This window comes from Eucyclogobius newberryi, unplaced genomic scaffold, assembly GCF_026437365.1.
Source record: "Eucyclogobius newberryi isolate DKJ021-1_F unplaced genomic scaffold, fEucNew1.0.hap1 SCAF_21, whole genome shotgun sequence".
NCBI classification, from domain to species: domain Eukaryota; kingdom Metazoa; phylum Chordata; class Actinopteri; order Gobiiformes; family Gobiidae; genus Eucyclogobius; species Eucyclogobius newberryi.
The window spans coordinates 9,546,872-9,566,373 of record NW_027315846.1 but is presented as its reverse complement, the minus strand read 5'-3'; the positions used below and the strand labels follow the sequence as shown (position 1 = coordinate 9,566,373).

Sequence of the window (19,502 nt, the reverse complement as noted above, 5' to 3'; positions counted from 1 at the left end):
TCTGAACTTGTAGTAACTCATCTGAACTTGTAGTAACACATCTGAACTTGTGGTAACACATCTGAACGTGTAGTTACACATCTGAACGTGTAGTAACACATCTGAACTTGTAGTTACACATCTGAACGTGTAGTAACACATCTGAACTTGTAACACATCTGAACGTGTAGTAACACATCTGAACTTGTAGTAACACATCTGAACGTGTTGTAACACATCTGAACTTGTAGTAACACATCTGAACGTGTAGTAACACATCTGAACTTGTAGTAACACATCTGAACTTGTAGTAACACATCTGAACGTGTAGTAACACATCTGAACTTGTAGTAACACATCTGAACTTGTAGTAACACATCTGAACTTGTAGTAACACATCTGTAACACATCTGAACTTGTAGTAACACATCTGAACTTGTAGTAACACTTCTGAACTTGTAGTAACACATCTGAACTTGTAGTAACACATCTGAACGTGTAGTAACACAACTTGTAGTAACACATCTGAACTTGTAGTAACACATCTGAACTTGTAATAACACATCTGAACTTGTAGTAACCCATCTGAACTTGTAGTAACACATCTGAACTTGTAATAACACATCTGAACGTGTAGTAACACATCCGAACTTGTAGTAACACATCTGAACTTGTAGTAACACATCTGAACTTGTAGTAACACATCTGTAACACATCTGAACTTGTAGTAACACATCTGAACTTGTAGTAACACTTTTGAACTTGTAGTAACACATCTAAACTTGAACTTGTAGTAACACATCTGAACTTGAAGTAACACATCTGAACAAGTAGTAACACATCTGAACTTGTAGTTACACATCTGAACTTGGAGTAACACATCTGAACTTGTAGTAACACTTCTGAACTTGTAGTAACACATCTGAACTTGTAGTAACACATCTGAACGTGTAGTAACACAACTTGTAGTAACACATCTGAATTTATAGTAACACATCTGAACTTGTAGTAACCCATCTGAACTTGTAGTAACACATCTGAACTTGTAGTAACACATCTGAACTTGTAATAACACATCTGAACGTGTAGTAACACATCTGAACGTGTAGTAACCCATCTGAACTTGTAGTAACACAGCTGAACTTGTAGTAACACATCTGAACGTGTAGTAACACATCTGAACTTGTAGTAACTCATCTGAACTTGTAGTAACACATCTGAACTTGTAATAACACAACTGAACTTGTAGTAACACAACTGAACTTGCAGTAACACATCTGAACTTGTAGTAACACATCTGAACTTGTAGTAACACATCTGAACTTGTATTAACATAACACATCTGAACTTGTAGTAACACATCTGAACTTGTAGTAACACATCTGAACTTGTAGTAACACATCTGAACTTGTAGTAACTCATCTGAACTTGTAGTAACACATCTGAACTTGTGGTAACACATCTGAACGTGTAGTTACACATCTGAACGTGTAGTAACACATCTGAACTTGTAGTTACACATCTGAACGTGTAGTAACACATCTGAACTTGTAACACATCTGAACGTGTAGTAACACATCTGAACTTGTAGTAACACATCTGAACGTGTTGTAACACATCTGAACTTGTAGTAACACATCTGAACGTGTAGTAACACATCTGAACTTGTAGTAACACATCTGAACTTGTAATAACACAACTGAACTTGTAGTAGCACAACTGAACTTGCAGTAACACATCTGAACTTGTAGTAACACATCTGAACTTGTAGTAACACATCTGAACTTGTAGTAACACATCTGAACTTGTAGTAACACATCTGAACTTGTAGTAACTCATCTGAACTTGTAGTAACACATCTGAACTTGTGGTAACACATCTGAACGTGTAGTTACACATCTGAACGTGTAGTAACACATCTGAACTTGTAGTTACACATCTGAACGTGTAGTAACACATCTGAACTTGTAACACATCTGAACGTGTAGTAACACATCTGAACTTGTAGTAACACATCTGAACGTGTTGTAACACATCTGAACTTGTAGTAACACATCTGAACGTGTAGTAACACATCTGAACTTGTAGTAACACATCTGAACTTGTAGTAACACATCTGAACGTGTAGTAACACATCTGAACTTGTAGTAACACATCTGAACTTGTAGTAACACATCTGAACTTGTAGTAACACATCTGTAACACATCTGAACTTGTAGTAACACATCTGAACTTGTAGTAACACTTCTGAACTTGTAGTAACACATCTGAACTTGTAGTAACACATCTGAACGTGTAGTAACACAACTTGTAGTAACACATCTGAACTTGTAGTAACACATCTGAACTTGTAATAACACATCTGAACTTGTAGTAACCCATCTGAACTTGTAGTAACACATCTGAACTTGTAATAACACATCTGAACGTGTAGTAACACATCCGAACTTGTAGTAACACATCTGAACTTGTAGTAACACATCTGAACTTGTAGTAACACATCTGTAACACATCTGAACTTGTAGTAACACATCTGAACTTGTAGTAACACTTTTGAACTTGTAGTAACACATCTAAACTTGAACTTGTAGTAACACATCTGAACTTGAAGTAACACATCTGAACAAGTAGTAACACATCTGAACTTGTAGTTACACATCTGAACTTGGAGTAACACATCTGAACTTGTAGTAACACTTCTGAACTTGTAGTAACACATCTGAACTTGTAGTAACACATCTGAACGTGTAGTAACACAACTTGTAGTAACACATCTGAATTTATAGTAACACATCTGAACTTGTAGTAACCCATCTGAACTTGTAGTAACACATCTGAACTTGTAGTAACACATCTGAACTTGTAATAACACATCTGAACGTGTAGTAACACATCTGAACGTGTAGTAACCCATCTGAACTTGTAGTAACACAGCTGAACTTGTAGTAACACATCTGAACGTGTAGTAACACATCTGAACTTGTAGTAACTCATCTGAACTTGTAGTAACACATCTGAACTTGTAATAACACAACTGAACTTGTAGTAACACAACTGAACTTGCAGTAACACATCTGAACTTGTAGTAACACATCTGAACTTGTAGTAACACATCTGAACTTGTATTAACATAACACATCTGAACTTGTAGTAACACATCTGAACTTGTAGTAACACATCTGAACTTGTAGTAACACATCTGAACTTGTAGTAACTCATCTGAACTTGTAGTAACACATCTGAACTTGTGGTAACACATCTGAACGTGTAGTTACACATCTGAACGTGTAGTAACACATCTGAACTTGTAGTTACACATCTGAACGTGTAGTAACACATCTGAACTTGTAACACATCTGAACGTGTAGTAACACATCTGAACTTGTAGTAACACATCTGAACGTGTTGTAACACATCTGAACTTGTAGTAACACATCTGAACGTGTAGTAACACATCTGAACTTGTAGTAACACATCTGAACTTGTAGTAACACATCTGAACGTGTAGTAACACATCTGAACTTGTAGTAACACATCTGAACTTGTAGTAACACATCTGAACTTGTAGTAACACATCTGTAACACATCTGAACTTGTAGTAACACATCTGAACTTGTAGTAACACTTCTGAACTTGTAGTAACACATCTGAACTTGTAGTAACACATCTGAACGTGTAGTAACACAACTTGTAGTAACACATCTGAACTTGTAGTAACACATCTGAACTTGTAATAACACATCTGAACTTGTAGTAACCCATCTGAACTTGTAGTAACACATCTGAACTTGTAATAACACATCTGAACGTGTAGTAACACATCCGAACTTGTAGTAACACATCTGAACTTGTAGTAACACATCTGAACTTGTAGTAACACATCTGTAACACATCTGAACTTGTAGTAACACATCTGAACTTGTAGTAACACTTTTGAACTTGTAGTAACACATCTAAACTTGAACTTGTAGTAACACATCTGAACTTGAAGTAACACATCTGAACAAGTAGTAACACATCTGAACTTGTAGTTACACATCTGAACTTGGAGTAACACATCTGAACTTGTAGTAACACTTCTGAACTTGTAGTAACACATCTGAACTTGTAGTAACACATCTGAACGTGTAGTAACACAACTTGTAGTAACACATCTGAATTTATAGTAACACATCTGAACTTGTAGTAACCCATCTGAACTTGTAGTAACACATCTGAACTTGTAGTAACACATCTGAACTTGTAATAACACATCTGAACGTGCAGTAACACATCTGAACGTGTAGTAACCCATCTGAACTTGTAGTAACACAGCTGAACTTGTAGTAACACATCTGAACGTGTAGTAACACATCTGAACTTGTAGTAACTCATCTGAACTTGTAGTAACACATCTGAACTTGTAATAACACAACTGAACTTGTAGTAACACAACTGAACTTGCAGTAACACATCTGAACTTGTAGTAACACATCTGAACTTGTAGTAACACATCTGAACTTGTATTAACATAACACATCTGAACTTGTAGTAACACATCTGAACTTGTAGTAACACATCTGAACTTGTAGTAACACAGCTGAACTTGTAGTAACACATCTGAACGTGTAGTAACACATCTGAACTTGTAGTAACTCATCTGAACTTGTAGTAACACATCTGAACTTGTAGTAACACATCTGAACTTTTAGTAACACAACTGAACTTGCAGTAACACATCTGAACTTGTAGTAACACATCTGAACTTGTAATAACACAACTGAACTTGTAGTAACACAACTGAACTTGCAGTAACACATCTGAACTTGTAGTAACACATCTGAACTTGTAGTAACACATCTGAACTTGTAGTAACATAACACATCTGAACTTGTAGTAACACATCTTCCCCAGTAACTCAGTAAATTATCTTGCACCAATTTCATAAAAGAAAAATATCGGGAAAACAATTTGCATTTGGTTTGAACTATATCAGGGAGTTTTTCTATTCTATACATATCACTCTATTTGAAAAGCACATAATTACACCATCTTTCCAAAGTGTTCTCTAGAACTGAGTCATCTGAACTTGTAGTAACACATTATCCCCGGTAGAGGGCGTAGACTACCCGCAGCAGAGCCCGCCATCCCCAGCTCAGCGCATCCCTCTCCCAGCATGCCCTGTGTGCACATGCATTTGGACAGATTGCAGTAATTAATACCCATGTTTCCCTCTCACCTGGCTGGTGTGGAGCCAGTACTGCAGCGTGTTGCCCCGGCGCATACGAGGGAGAATCAGGTGATAGAAGGTGTGCTCCCCGGCCAAGGTCAGCAGGGCCCCACCCACGCCCATGCACAGCAGCACGAAGAGGCCCGAGAAGTGCTGGATCCCCATCTGCAGGGTCTGTGGGGGAAAAGGAGAGGGCCGGGGGTCGGTGAGGACGGGGAGAGAGAGAAACAGTGTCTACTACTACTATTGTATGTTCGTTAGGTCATCTTATGCACTCAGTTCTTCTTCTTCTTCTTTCTGGCTGTGGTTCTCCACCAATGAACGTGACCATGAACATTTTTATTGAATTCATGCCCAATTGTTTGTCATTTTGTTTTGGGGCAGGACTAGCGTTCCAACCTTAAACAAATGAACTGTTCCTAAACCTTACCTTAATCCTAACTTTACCCTAATTGGGAAATAATATATTGTCGTAACTAAACATTTGAAAAAAAAAAAGTGGAAAAAATGTGAACGAGCTCTGCGCCCAGAGGATTGGGCAATGGATCATGGGAAAAAAGTGATTAATTCCTCATAAATCCCCATGGCAAAAGGTAAAGATAGCAGTAGATTTACTTGTCTTATACTGTTGTATTCTAGTGTTTATGTCATACTCTATGTCGGTCCTATGCGCCCAAGCCAAATTCCCTTAGGGACAAATAAAGTCATCTTGAATCTTGACATTGCACGTGTTATCTGTTGATCCACAACCATGCATCGTTCTAAATTATTGATTAGTATTGTACTGATAAAATGAACGCGCTAACAGACTCTGATGCAGTAAATCTATCCTTGAAACGACATCGGCAAACTGCTATACATAGCATTTCACAGTCAGTTTTACAGAGAAGCTGCTTAACACAAGAGCAAATATTGGACTTGATAATGTGTATCATGCTGATGCTCATGAGTGGAAATATATTCAATCAATCAAAGGTTTCACCACACGGGTCCGCTCAATTATAAGTATTCTTCGACATCGATCACGTTTGAAACATTCATGCCAGTTCTATAATTACAGCTAATCACTACTACATGCGGGTTTGATTCTCGCTGGGTGGGGTCCAACTTAAACTGGTGAAACATATAGAATCGTGAAGGAGTGAATAGAGAGAGAGGAGTGATGAGGACGGGATGTGACAGTGATTAGTTAGAACTGAGGGCGACAGACTGGGATACGCGGAGACGGATGAGATTTGTATTTACATAATTACCAGTTACGACGGACAATTTGTGCAGTTAGTATTCTGCTGTGTGTGAGCGCGCAATAACATAAATAAAGAGGCGGAAATCCACAGCGTTCAATGAGAAGAAGAACTTTAGAACGTTGCAGAGACAGATCAGTGTTAAGAGCGCTTGAGCGGTCTTTGTGTCCTTAGGCAAGACCCTTCACCCACTTTGTTTAGCACGCATGTCGTGTGTGATTGGTGATGAGGCATTTGTACAAAAACATACACAATACACATGACATTACGCATCATTATTTGACACGTTCAAAACACCGATTTGACGAGAAGAATGTTAAATTTACAGTGAAATGAATAATCAGGTTAAAACTGTAATTAAACCGTAGTGAAATCCCTGAAATGGAGTATAAGTCGCATTTTGGGGGGAAATTTTTTTGATAAAATCCAAGACCAAGAACAGACATTTTATCTTAATAACAGATTAGAGACCGTGGTGAATAGGTGTACGTATGCTAACGCTAACACCTTCAGCTACATGAGGCACAGACAGAACTGTGTTAAGTGTCTGGTATGTTAACGTAGCATATGAACAGTTATTCAGATAACTATAGCATAAAGAACATGCTAACAAGTTTACCAAAGCATCAGTTTTACCCCAAATCACTAAATCCATTGAATTCTTCTTCCTCTGTGTCACTTCTAAACAACTCCACAAACTCCAGAGGAAGAGGAAGTGCAGATTCTTCTTCTGCGTCGCTTAGAGTCTTGAGCGCCCTCTTGTGGTTGTCAGTGTGATAAACAATCAACATGTGACATGCCGGTTTCCAGTGTGAAAATAACAAATAATATCACAGTATATATAATATCTGGAGTATAAGTTGGCCAAAACTATGGCTAAATGTGCGACTTATAGTCCGGAAAACACGGTACAGTCTTTCATGCTTAAAATGACCACCAAAGGCAGAAGCAATGACCATTCAGCCCGAACAATTTGAAGTTGGAAAAAAATATATCATGTAACACATATCTTTGCTATTTTAACAAATCAGTGCCTTTACCAGAGAACAGAATGTCTCGCTCTTTCCAGCGATGCCGAAAATGCAGTCTAATAATGTCAGAAACACGAGCGGTGTGGAAGCGGCTCCGGTGGAGTAAAATGCGACGGGGACAGGATATGATGTTTAATTGAAGAGAGGTTTGTTCCCATTTGCGTCTCCACATCTCCTCCTGACACGGCGTCGATCGGCGAGGCTTTTTCCGTCCCGGGGCAGAAGTGATGAGGCCTGCTCCCATCCCCTGTACTCCAATATCGCTCCCACTGCCCCCCGCTTATTCCCTGCATCGCCGCAAATGGCAATTCGCCTCACGCGGACTCGACAAATTCATCAGTGACAAGTCTGATCCCGTTTTGCTCCCAATCCAGAGGGCGGTATCGCTATCCGGCGGTTGGGTGTCTCCAGCCAAGCCGACACGCGCTGCAACGTCCTGCAGGGGGGAACTTTAGGTGGTCATTTTCTTAAAAGGAGCCGCAACTGTGTGATTGCTTTTACTATCGCCGTGTGATTTGACTGTGAAGTGTGGGCGTACTGTGGTGGCTGAGTGGTTTGGTTTCTTTGATAGCAGCAGGGTTGTCTGAAGTTAAATCGTTGTGAAAAACGGATCTAACTAAAGTGTATTGTAATTGTAAGTTATCCTTGAGCTAAAGAGGTTATAGTACCAGCTCTGGCGAAGTAAGAGGTTTGCATCTGGAATCTGACAATAGAACGATTAGGAAGAAGAATGTTTTAGTCTCAAGCATCTTCCAAAGTCCTGCAAGAGTTATGTCCAGGGTTTGATTTTCACAACGATCCTTTTGAGTTTGCATGTTCTGCCTGTGTCTGTATAGTTTCTCTTAGCTCCAAAAACAGTAGTAGTTTGGGACACATTTATGCTCTATTTGCTGCACATAAACATCTCTGTGCATTCGAATGATTGTATATTCTCATTTATACTTGTTAAGGCAGTGTTCTGGTAAATAACCACCAGAGAGCGTTCAAAGTCAGTCAGAGAAATGACACAAATGGAAGAAAAAGTGCAACTAGACAAACGCAGCTTACCAACTCGGAACCAAATGACAAACAAAACTACGCAGAGGACGGACCGAAGCCTCCACACACCGTCCGCATCTTAAACCTAGAGCATAAAATTAGTCCTCCATTTGCTCAATGCAATTTAGTTGTACAATTTGCATGACACAAAGCACTTTAAATCGTGTCTAAAAGTCTACAGTTGATGAGTCCAGACACTCTAGAGATCCAACCCTATTAGAAATAAGTGGAAGAAAATAGAGCGTGGATAAATGGGCTGCCACCTGCATGTCTCCGTGTGGGGATGTTGTTGCTTTGTTTTTAAAGTGTCACAGCATGGCATTGACTCCTTACAGGTCAGATCGGTGGAGAGGAGACCCTGCTCACAGTGAGAATGCATGTTTTTTACAAGGTGAGCAATAGAAACACCTTTAAAGTAAATGCAAATATTGATAAGTTAAATGTCATACTGTGGAACGTTCCAAGAAAAGCAATAACACGCTGCACACAAATGGTGAAATCCCCATCTGAAAAGTGACTCCTTTAAAGTGTGATTATGCAGCGATCGACTGAGGGATGTCTATAGCCCGAGAGAGGGATGAAAGACCGTGCCATCTTGAGACTTCAACTTTTCTAAAGAGGTGCAAACAGGAATTGGCCGGGAACTGTGAGTACTTTGCTCCCGAACAAATAAGCGTCTTCTCCACTCAGCTGTAAGTGTCTGTATCTCTGGTTAAGGTCCGTATATAGACCCGGGAGCGATGGGATCTTTGAGTGCTCTCCGCCGCGATCACCTGTGTGTGTGGGGCAGCCAATTCAGCCAATGTCCCTGAGGTAGACACTCATTTACGGACATGCCACGGCTTTAGTTGGCACACAATGCACGTCGCAAACACCGCGGCAACAAAGGTAAACATGCTCTCTTTCTTTCGCTCTCTTTCGGCTTACCTCTGTTACAGCGAACACTCTCTTCCCGCAGGGCACAACCTTATACCATTTGTCGTGGAGCATGTCCATGAAGCCGTCCGACTTGTAGCGGCTCACAAATTCGGACACGTTGCGGGTGAGGGGGGAGCCCTGTGGCAGGCCGATACCGTAGCCTGCAAGGAACAAATAAGAGGGGAATGATGTAAAATAACATTTATTTTGCCCAAGACTGTATCTATATAGTTGTATACGTGGTTAATCTCATTCATGTTTGAGAAATCATGCATGGTGGCACAAGGGATGTCACGATATCAAAGTTTAAAGTCACGATTATTGTGAGAAAAACATTGTGATTTAACGATTTTTCACAATTATTGAGACTGGGACCAAAAAACACTGAAATCTTTTGTTTTCTTTCATTCTCGTAGTGTAACATGTTATTTTTCCTAAAGTTAGAGACCGGTTTTACACAATTGAGCTTTCTGAATGACAAAGATAGTTAAACTTGACAATAAAAGCCAGATAAAAGTTTTTTAACATTTAGGTCTATGTTTTGGACAATAGATTGAACAAAAAATACTTCATTTTGCTTCTAAAATCATCACGATTATAGTTTCTTTTGGTTCTTACGGTTATATTGTGACCTGAATGATCACAATTATGGATTAACCTAATAATCTTGACATCTTTACATGGCACTGGGTATTTGGGAGCTCCAATGGCTTGAGGATTGTTCATAAGAAACTAGTATATAGAACCAATCATCCATCCACACACACACACACACACACACACACACACACACACACACATAAACACACACATATACATTTTTTAGCCTACACTGTCAGACAAAGCAGGTAAAATGTCTTTTCCAAGGACACAATAACAATATTCATCCGTGGGAGCTGGAATTGCAAAGCCAACCTGACCGCTTTACCAAGGATGTTTTGTTTGGTTGGGAGCGGGATTTGAACCGCCGACCTTCGGATCAGAGGGCAAGCGAAAAAGTCTCACAGACAATTGAGGATGTTAAAAGCTTTCTATGTGCTTTCTATTTCTAACGATACACTAAATATTACACAAAAAGGAAAGACAAGTATCAGTAAACTAATCTTTATACTCCTAAATACCACCAGTGTTCGCATACAGTTTGAAAACCACATCAGAGTGTCGCAGATAGGCAATTGCGGTCACCATATTGCAGCTATAAAAGAGGAAAACATAAAAACTATCTTGGCTTTTCATGGCGTTATCTGCAACATTGAAAGTACCAGCCTCAGGAAGATGTTGCAAGGATATTTTTCTACCTAAACCAGACTTGAGGTTAGCCAAAAGGCACGCACCCTCTGGAAAAAGAAGATTTACAGCTTTACACAGCTCCTCTCAGATCCCTATGTGTAACAAACATCCCTGCTCCTCCTGTTTTTATGTAAGGAAACAAAGCCAGTTGGGGGCGTCCCTCGTGGCACATCGTGCTGATTAAATTCTCATATTGTCTTTTGCCTTTTATCGCAAACCGTATTTCCTCTGAGTGTGCTTGTCTCAGGAGCTTCGCACAACAAACTGTGAGTAAATCTAAAGCCGGAACACAACATATATTGGCATTTATATATTTTTTGCGGTCACAAAAGGTAATGGCCATGGTTGTAACCTGTGCACTGAACTAGACCGAGGAGACATTTTAGGAATAATGATCTGAAATGTGCCTCTTGGGGGCAGAGAAGAGAATTTAAAGTAATAGACAAAATTACATTACCGGTGAAGGTCAGGTTTGACAGAGCCGAATAAAACTTATTTCTATTAACTTTGAAGTTTGAAGCGAACGGGAACGGGAGGGTTGTAGGTTCCAATCTCATCACGGCGCCTCTGTCTCTGGGCAAAATATTTCACAAGTATTACCCACTCTTGTCGAGGCAGATGTGGTTGTGGAAGGCTGGGCATTTGGCACACAGACAGTTCAAATAATCAGCAAATGGTTTGGCATGGCAATCCTGACTGCTACTCTTACATAGGGCAACATAGTAATCAATCTACTTAAAGCCACCACCTGTTTGATTTACAAGGTCCTACACGGTTTGGTGCCTCCACCTAAGAATGATTAAAAAAATAAAAAATGTTGAGTTCTCCTGGATCCCGAGTAACTCACTGAGCCACTGTCAGAGGTGACTGTGAACCCATTAATGTGGACATCCTTCTCCCAAAATGTCATACCTGGTGTAACCTTCTGGACTAATAATCCACTCTCATTGAGGGAATTCACGGGACCCTCTACCTTTAAGAACGATTAGAAATGATGGCTGAGGAGACACAAACATGGGATCATGTGTGAGCTTAGATATGTTCAAACATTGCACATGTTAATGTTCTTATTATCAACACAAATAAGCAAAGTTAAGTCAAAAATGAACTGAATGGACAAGGCCTCTACAAGATGCTATCAATTTGTTCCCTGTGTTATTTGAGTTAAGTCTCTAAACAAGGGCTCTCACTGAAAGAGAATAATTCCTGATAGAACTTACCCACGCAGATGCTATAATGAAGCATGAAAAGCTAGAATTGCGTATGATTGCTCAAAAAACCTTGTAACTTGGCTTGAAGGTGTCACCGGCTTTTCTCCGTGCGTAGAGAGAAGTTTAATGCTGTACTGTGGAACATTGTAGGCAAAGTAGCATCTCTGGAGACAAGCAGGAGGCGGTTACATACACTGTAAACCCAAACACTCTGCTCACAAAGTTGTAATTGTAGCATTTATCTGTAGCTAAATATTCTCCCGTTTAATTAACTTGCAAGAAATTAGTTCGTTGACTGCACTTGGGAAAAGTTGCAGTCAAGTTGTAGACACACACGCACACGCACACGCACACGCACACCCACACACACACACACACACAAAAAGCAATAGTCATTTCTTCCCTGACAATGGCCTCCTGTTCCTATGCACATTTTGATCACCTCACGACATCCTTCTTTTATTCTGTGTTTTATTTCCTCTCTCGCTCCCACAGCGGTCTCCCCTGAAGCGTGTCCATTCAAAATTAAAGTACATAACGCCTCATAATAGCGCCAAATACAGATGGTGCTCCAATTGTCATTTTTTTGTATTTTCATATAAATGTCAAGAAGATGGGAAATATTATTCTCCCTGACACCACTATAACGGAGTGAATACGACCCCACTCGCTTTGTCAGAAATAATTAGGGGCCGTGCTTGTCCTGACCCCATCGCTGCGGAAGTTAAACTCGAAACACTTAAACCACTTCAGGATAAACGAGGGCCTCATCTCCTCCCGTCATAGATAGTACGAGTTACTATTGTTTAAAGGCCAAATAAATGCCACTTCGAGTCGACTGGGGAGAGGGAAGATAAAAGGCTGTTTTAAAAGCTTCATTTTGGATGTCCTCCTTTTTGCAGGGGCAATAGTACGGCTCTGTAATTATTGCAGATTTTTTTTGTAACTGGTCCAAGGTTGAGCCGGATCTGTTTACAAAGTGTTATGAGATAAAAGTGATAAAAGCAATCATATTCTGGACTCTAATCTTACCCTCGCTATAACTCAACAAGTACAGTTGGTTGCTAATACAAAAATGTAATTCAGTGGAGGGAGAAGGTGAGAGAGAGGCCGGGCCGTGGTGGTAACAAATTTAACTCGAATGTTGACTATGCGAACTTTCAAGGCAACGTGATGCAATGCACTTTGGGAGTTTGCTAATGCTTGTTTTCTCTGGCTACAGGTGAGAAATGCATTCAGCAGAGAGTGCAGTTTTATTGTAAATCTTTCAATGTCACATTCTGTAATCTCGATATTCAAACAACAATAATGTGTGTGCTAATGCTGACTTCATGTGGTCCTCTAGAACTCGGGGAAATATGATCCGAGTTGAAAAACGCGCATGAACGCACAAGTCGGGAAATGAACTCGGGTCAAAACTCCTGACGTCACTTGCTGTGGAGAAGGACGGAAATGTTCATTTATCTTAAACATTTGAGCTCTTTGATTAACCTAACTACATTTAGAGGTTTACTGTCAGTTGTCTTGAGATAAAGGCAACACATTTGTGCAAAAAGACCCGACACAACTGTTTGATTAAGATGAAACGTTATAGCTAAAGTCAAACTAGGATTTTTTCTAAAAACATAGAACTAGCAAATATTTAGCTTGAAAAAAGCTAACAACAAAACATACTGGTTAGCTCTGCCAAACGCTCTTAAAGAATAGACTGTACTTTTATTACTGGTAACATAAAAATTCCAACTTTCCGAGATAAAAGGAACATGAATGCAAACAATATTCAGAACCTTGACTTCATTTTGCTGTCCTGAGTTCACGAGGACCACATGAACATCAAATTTAAATATTTAAGGTGTAAACAAACACGTTTGCCAGGCTCCAAGTGCAGCCAACCGCAGTGTTGTGAGTTCGATTACCAACTCAGACAATTTACTGCATGTCCCCCCTTCTCTCTCATCCCCCATTTCACTCTGTACTTTCCTGTCAATAAAGCCTACGGGCCACAAAATCTTTAAAAAAGTAAAAGAAATAATTCTACAATATCTACATAGCATATCATAAACAAGTATAACGTAAATGAATAAAGCAAGAAGAAATTATAACAGCTTTGAGCACGTGGAAAAGTTCTGTGACTGTAATCAAAATATATATCAATTAAGATTTGGCAATCCAACATCAAGTACAAATACAATATTGCTAATTTATTTATTTATAATGGGTAAAAACTCTTTGAAATCGAGACCTAATGACCAAATATGTACATAAGATGAATGAAACATTTTCCCATCATGTTTATTTAATCCTTTTCTGTTGTTTGACCATCATAAAACCCCTCAAAGGCTCATTAAATGTTTGCTATGCAGGATCTGGCTTCAAAACCACATCTCCACATTCCCTTTGCAGCCCACACCAGGCAGCGACTGTATGAAAATCTGTCCCTTTTTGACATTTACGGCTGTACACGGACCTCCTGGGGTTGTTTGGTTGATTTCGTGAGAGCCAGACGTGCCAACCCAAACACTGGCGCCGCTGCCTGGGTTCTTGGCATCTGTTTGGGCTGTCGAGGTGTGAGCCGTGTGGGTCTGGAGGGACACGGGGATTCAGGTAACTGTCACACTCCACTTAAAACATGACAAAGACACTCACAGCCTGATATTTTGACTCGCTCCATCTCTTCAAATCAGCTTTGAATTGTTCCCAGAGAATGATGAAGCGTCCCATCGGTGGTGCGCAGAGTTCATTGACTTTTAGATTCCGACGTTTTTCAATTTTAGAGCCAGGTTGTCCTTTTTTTCATCTGGTATCAGTTAATGTTTTGTATTTTTGATCGCTGTTTAGCTCTGATTTTGTCTTAATTTAATACTGGTGGTTCTACCTTGTTATAGCATTAAGGGTGATTGGTTAGATCTGGTTTAGTTGTGAGTTTTTTTCTACTTGGTATTAAGATAGTTAGTTATGTTTTTTTATTTAATGCTAAAGCAAACTTGGCCTTACTGTATTCAGTTGGGACAGTCTGGACCTCTAGTTTAGGCCTGTCCCATGTTAGTAGTTTTGCAATGGTTTAAATGGAGATGGACAATATACAGTATGCTAATATTGATATTGGTAATATAAGTGAATTCTCATATATCAATAATGAAAAAATGTCAGATATAACACATATAAGAAAAAATGATTGATATATTATTATACAAATTTTGTATAATAATATATCAATCCTTTTTTCTTCAATTTCTAATGGAAATAGATCAACAAAGCTAATGAGGTGGATGTACGTTTACACAATCATCATACGTATAACTAATTATATTACATAATTAATACTTTATGCTAATACCCTACTATAACTTCAAGGTACAGGTCTTGCTATAGATTTTAAAATAGTCATAACAAGATTGGCAATTACTTAATGGCCACAACAGCAAGAGAAATCTCGGTTTTGTCCGAAAAATATTCATATTGGACCATCCCTGAGGCAATTACACAATCTAGTTTTGCTCCTTAACTAAGAAAGCCAACATACCCTGAGGTCTGTTTTGCGGGGAAAAGTTGGGGAATAACTTGCTTCATCTGAGCAAGTCCACGTCCCCCTTTATTGAGACAGACAGTAGTGCTCCATCAGCGGCCCATCTGAACAAGCATTTCTATAGCGCGCTCAGTCAAAAAGCAGAATACAAGTGGGCAGTTGCTTGTCATTTCTCTGGATGTGTTTTCTCAGATTCCATCACCGAGAGAGTCACTCAAATCCCCCAAACACCTACAACAAGTTCTTCCGAAGAGAATTTTTGAACAAATGCAGCAGCAGTTTTGTTTTGGACTTGTTGTTTTCTGCGAGTGCAAGAAATCGTCTTCAAATATATATTTCATAGTTTGTAAAAGGTTCACTGTGTAACATTTCTGGTGGAGAGTTTGCTATCTGCTTGTCTCTATGGAAATGTTACTGCTTTGACAAGAATGTTCCATAGTACAGCATTAAATTTACATCTTTGCTGTTTATTTTGCTCAAAAACACCTTAAAAACGTGCATTCTTACTGTTATTGTCGTGTTAAATCTTGCACTACATTTGATGTGTATTTCCAGCCATTCAAATCATGTCTCTCGATGTCTAAAATGAATTAAATGTTGTTGTGTTTACTTTAATGTAATCTTTATTTGCAGGGACAATGTACAAAGACATTAAGCTCACAAAAGCCAAAGATGTTCCGCACCAGACTGTAGCTAAATACGGTAGCTAATTTCCATCTGCGGTCTCTGATTTACAGGCATAAATGATACAGTGCAAACAAAACACATTCAACAAAAAAGATCATTTCACAAAGTCCACATTCTGACCCAAATACTCTCACACACAGTCACACACAGCCGCACACAGTCGCACACAGCCGCACAGAGCCGCACAGAGCCGCACAGAGCCGCACACAGTCGCACACAGCCGCACACAGCCGCACACAGCCGCACACAGCCGCACAGAGCCGCACACAGCCGCACACAGCCGCACACAGCCGCACAGAGCCGCACAGAGCCGCACAGAGCCGCACAGAGCCGCACACAGCCGCACACAACCGCACACAGCCGCACACAGCCGCACACAGCCGCACACAGCCGCACACAACCACACACAGCCGCACACAGCCGCACACAGCCACACATCTCAGTCAACAAGTATTGACATAAACAAAAGGAGTATTCATGACCAGTTTAGCTTTGCACTAACGATCCATAAAATACAAACAGTATACGACACATTTGTTAATTTGTCCTGTAAAAATGGCTGTGTACAGTTACATATTTAGTACACACATTTCCGCAGCGTGTGGTGTTGCCTGTCATAAAACGCTTAACAACAGGGTGCTACATTATTATACATTATTATAAGGGGGAGATTGTTTAAAACAAATTGACTGTTCCAAAGCCACTTTTTTAATGTTCCACAAAGAATGTTGAATAGTTTGTTTGACTTTTGAGTTCAGGAGGGAGATTGTTCCACTCCTTTATTGTGTTCGAGGTGAAGGCTCCTTGTGCAAATGACACACTGGCCCCTGGTTGAGGCCCGTGTGGCTCTGGAAGTCACTACAGATGTGATTTAAATAAAGTGCTTAAAAGGTGCAGAGTTACTTAAGAATTTGGTATACCATTAAAGATTTACCCCTCTTTATTTTTGTATAAGACATGGCAGTGGCGATGCTGTCGTGCTTTACATGTCTAGGGTTTTTAAGGCTTTTTTCTATAAATAAATGACCAGCACTTGTGTTAGTAATGCACTCGATCATTCCCCAAGTAATTACACGAGTATGCTCAGTTGCGTCAAACCATAATTCTACGTTGGATTCAAGTTTGGAAGCTAACTCGAGCATGTCCATGTTATTGACTGACTCCATGACTCAGACAAATTGCTGCTGTAGCGTGGAACCAACTGCACAATGACACATGCTTCAAGACAAATCATCCAATCATTCCAAAAGATGAGAGCAGGACTGGTCGCTGCTACATGCTACACTGGGAGTAGGGATGCCAGTGTTATTAGGTCAGTCGATAATCAGGATTATTTAGGTCACAATGCAAGTGTTTTTAGAAATGTGTCCAATCTATGGTTCAAAAACATACAGTACATCTAAATATTAAATACTTTTTTGTCTGACATGTCTATTTTATTTACCAGAAGTCATTCAGACAGTTCAGTTTCATAAAGCTGGTCACAACATGAGGTATAGTTAATGTGTTAGACAAGATTTTCATTCATTCAAGTCGTGAATAATTGTGAAAGAAGACCTATTGTGCTTTTGTCTGCTTTATACTTCTAATCCATGTCACCCGTGGATCTTTATGTTATATTTTGGTCATCTTAAATCGCAATATTGTAAAAATCCCAATAACATAACATGGATTTCAAGTCAAAACAATAGCGCCCAAAATCAGAAAAGCAGTTGTCTCCAAGGGCGACAGTGAAAAGCAGATGGAAATCACAACAGCCGACACATCAACTGTAGTGGAAGCTATTGTGAAACAGTTACACTATGTTATTATCACATAATTTCTGTGAAACTGTGAAATCACAACAATTAGTTGCCATAGAAAAATGAAACAATGAGTCTATTCTTTTATTCTATCATACTTCGGTAATGAGTACAGATGTTGCCTACTCTCTACTCTCTGCACATCTTGCACTTTTATTTATAGACCATTGCTGTGAATTCTTCTAAAACTAAAGTGGAATAAAACATCTATTTCCAAACTTTGCATTCACTTGAACGGTTGTCACAGTCTTCGACCTGGTAACAAACTCAGTTGTCGTTCTTTTCACATTGTGGGTGGTTAAAGAGATGTGCTCTGTGCTGCCTGAGCTGGCACAAACACACAAGAATAGCCCAACAAACAGTCTCCATCGTGGCAATATTATTAATGGCGAGTGTCTGCGCTGTCGTAAACACCCTTGCAGCCTTCAGAGTGAAAAGACTCATCTCTCTCTCCGCTTAACTAGCCCCCAGATATTCAACAAAAGCACCTTCCCCGATGACGTCCCACACAGGACTCTAAACAAGGTGTTTTTTTTATGAATCTACAGGCTGCAGTTTGTTTCATGTAAACAGATCAACAAGATATGAAGTGGAAAGACAATAGGGAGAGATGATTTAGAAATAATGCATGGAAATGAAAAATTAACAACGCTACAAGGATTAAGTGTTGACACAATAGTAAATCTTCTCCTTGAACCGACACCTTAACGTGGCGGAGAGGTTTGAGAGCCTGGATGATCCCAGGAGCCATGTTGTCGGGGGCTTCAAGCCTCTGATGGGGCTTGAATGAAACTAAATAAATGAATGGCCATAATGGAGACAGCAGTGTTTGCCCACCAACTCGAAAGTTGACTTTTTGATTGATGCATACTATCGTTGTGTCACTGAGCAAGACACTTCCCTCACTTTACATCACTTCTCTCAGTCTATCCCAGGGCAGCTACAAATACCACCATTTAGCATAAAGTGAACGGACAATGATTTCCGTACAGCCAGCACTTTGAGAGGCTTGTCGAGCTTGTAAAGTGCAATAAAAAAAAAAAAAGAAATTGCCCACCAAAATGAACGTATTCACCAAAATCAGGACTGGACAAATTGGTTGAACTCAAATTTACTGGGCCTTTTACAGAGCTCCACCAAGCAACGCTCCAAACCAAGGACTTCTAAAATCCAGAGTACACTTCACAGCCCTCGTGTTAAGCCCCTCACCCCAGACCAGCTCTCTCTCTTGCTCACTCATCTTCCTCCATGTTTTCTCCTCCTCTCCCTCTCTCCATCTGCTGCTGGGGTGAAGGTTTGTCTTGATTAGGGGACTCTCTTGGCTTGCCTCTTTTATCACTGGCTGTGCAGGAAGACACCAACTGGCAGTGGCCAAATGAAAGCCCCACTATCTCTCTTCCACTGGAGCTTCACCAAACCAGCACCTCTCCCCCAGCCGTACCATTATTGTTATGCACTCTATTTGCCTTCACAATGTGCGCCTAAGTCTCCTGTGTTTTTTCCTGATTTGCTTGTTGTAGTTCTCCCTCTCTCTGTTTGGGTTCTATATTGAGCTGTTCCCCCAGTC

At 39.9% G+C, this 19,502-nt stretch overlaps 1 protein-coding gene across 1 annotated transcript in view; it reads right to left on the bottom strand.

The window, feature by feature from the left end:
• Positions 1 to 19,502, bottom strand: part of grin3ba (glutamate receptor, ionotropic, N-methyl-D-aspartate 3Ba) — a 181,690-nt gene that overhangs the window by 5,508 nt on the left and 156,680 nt on the right. Inside the window, exons 9-10 of the mRNA XM_072458207.1 lie at positions 9,429 to 9,580; positions 5,198 to 5,362 (exon numbers count right to left, since the gene is read on the bottom strand). Of these exons, the coding sequence (XP_072314308.1) occupies positions 5,198 to 5,362; positions 9,429 to 9,580 (317 nt within the window). The remainder of the gene's footprint in view (positions 1 to 5,197; positions 5,363 to 9,428; positions 9,581 to 19,502) is intronic.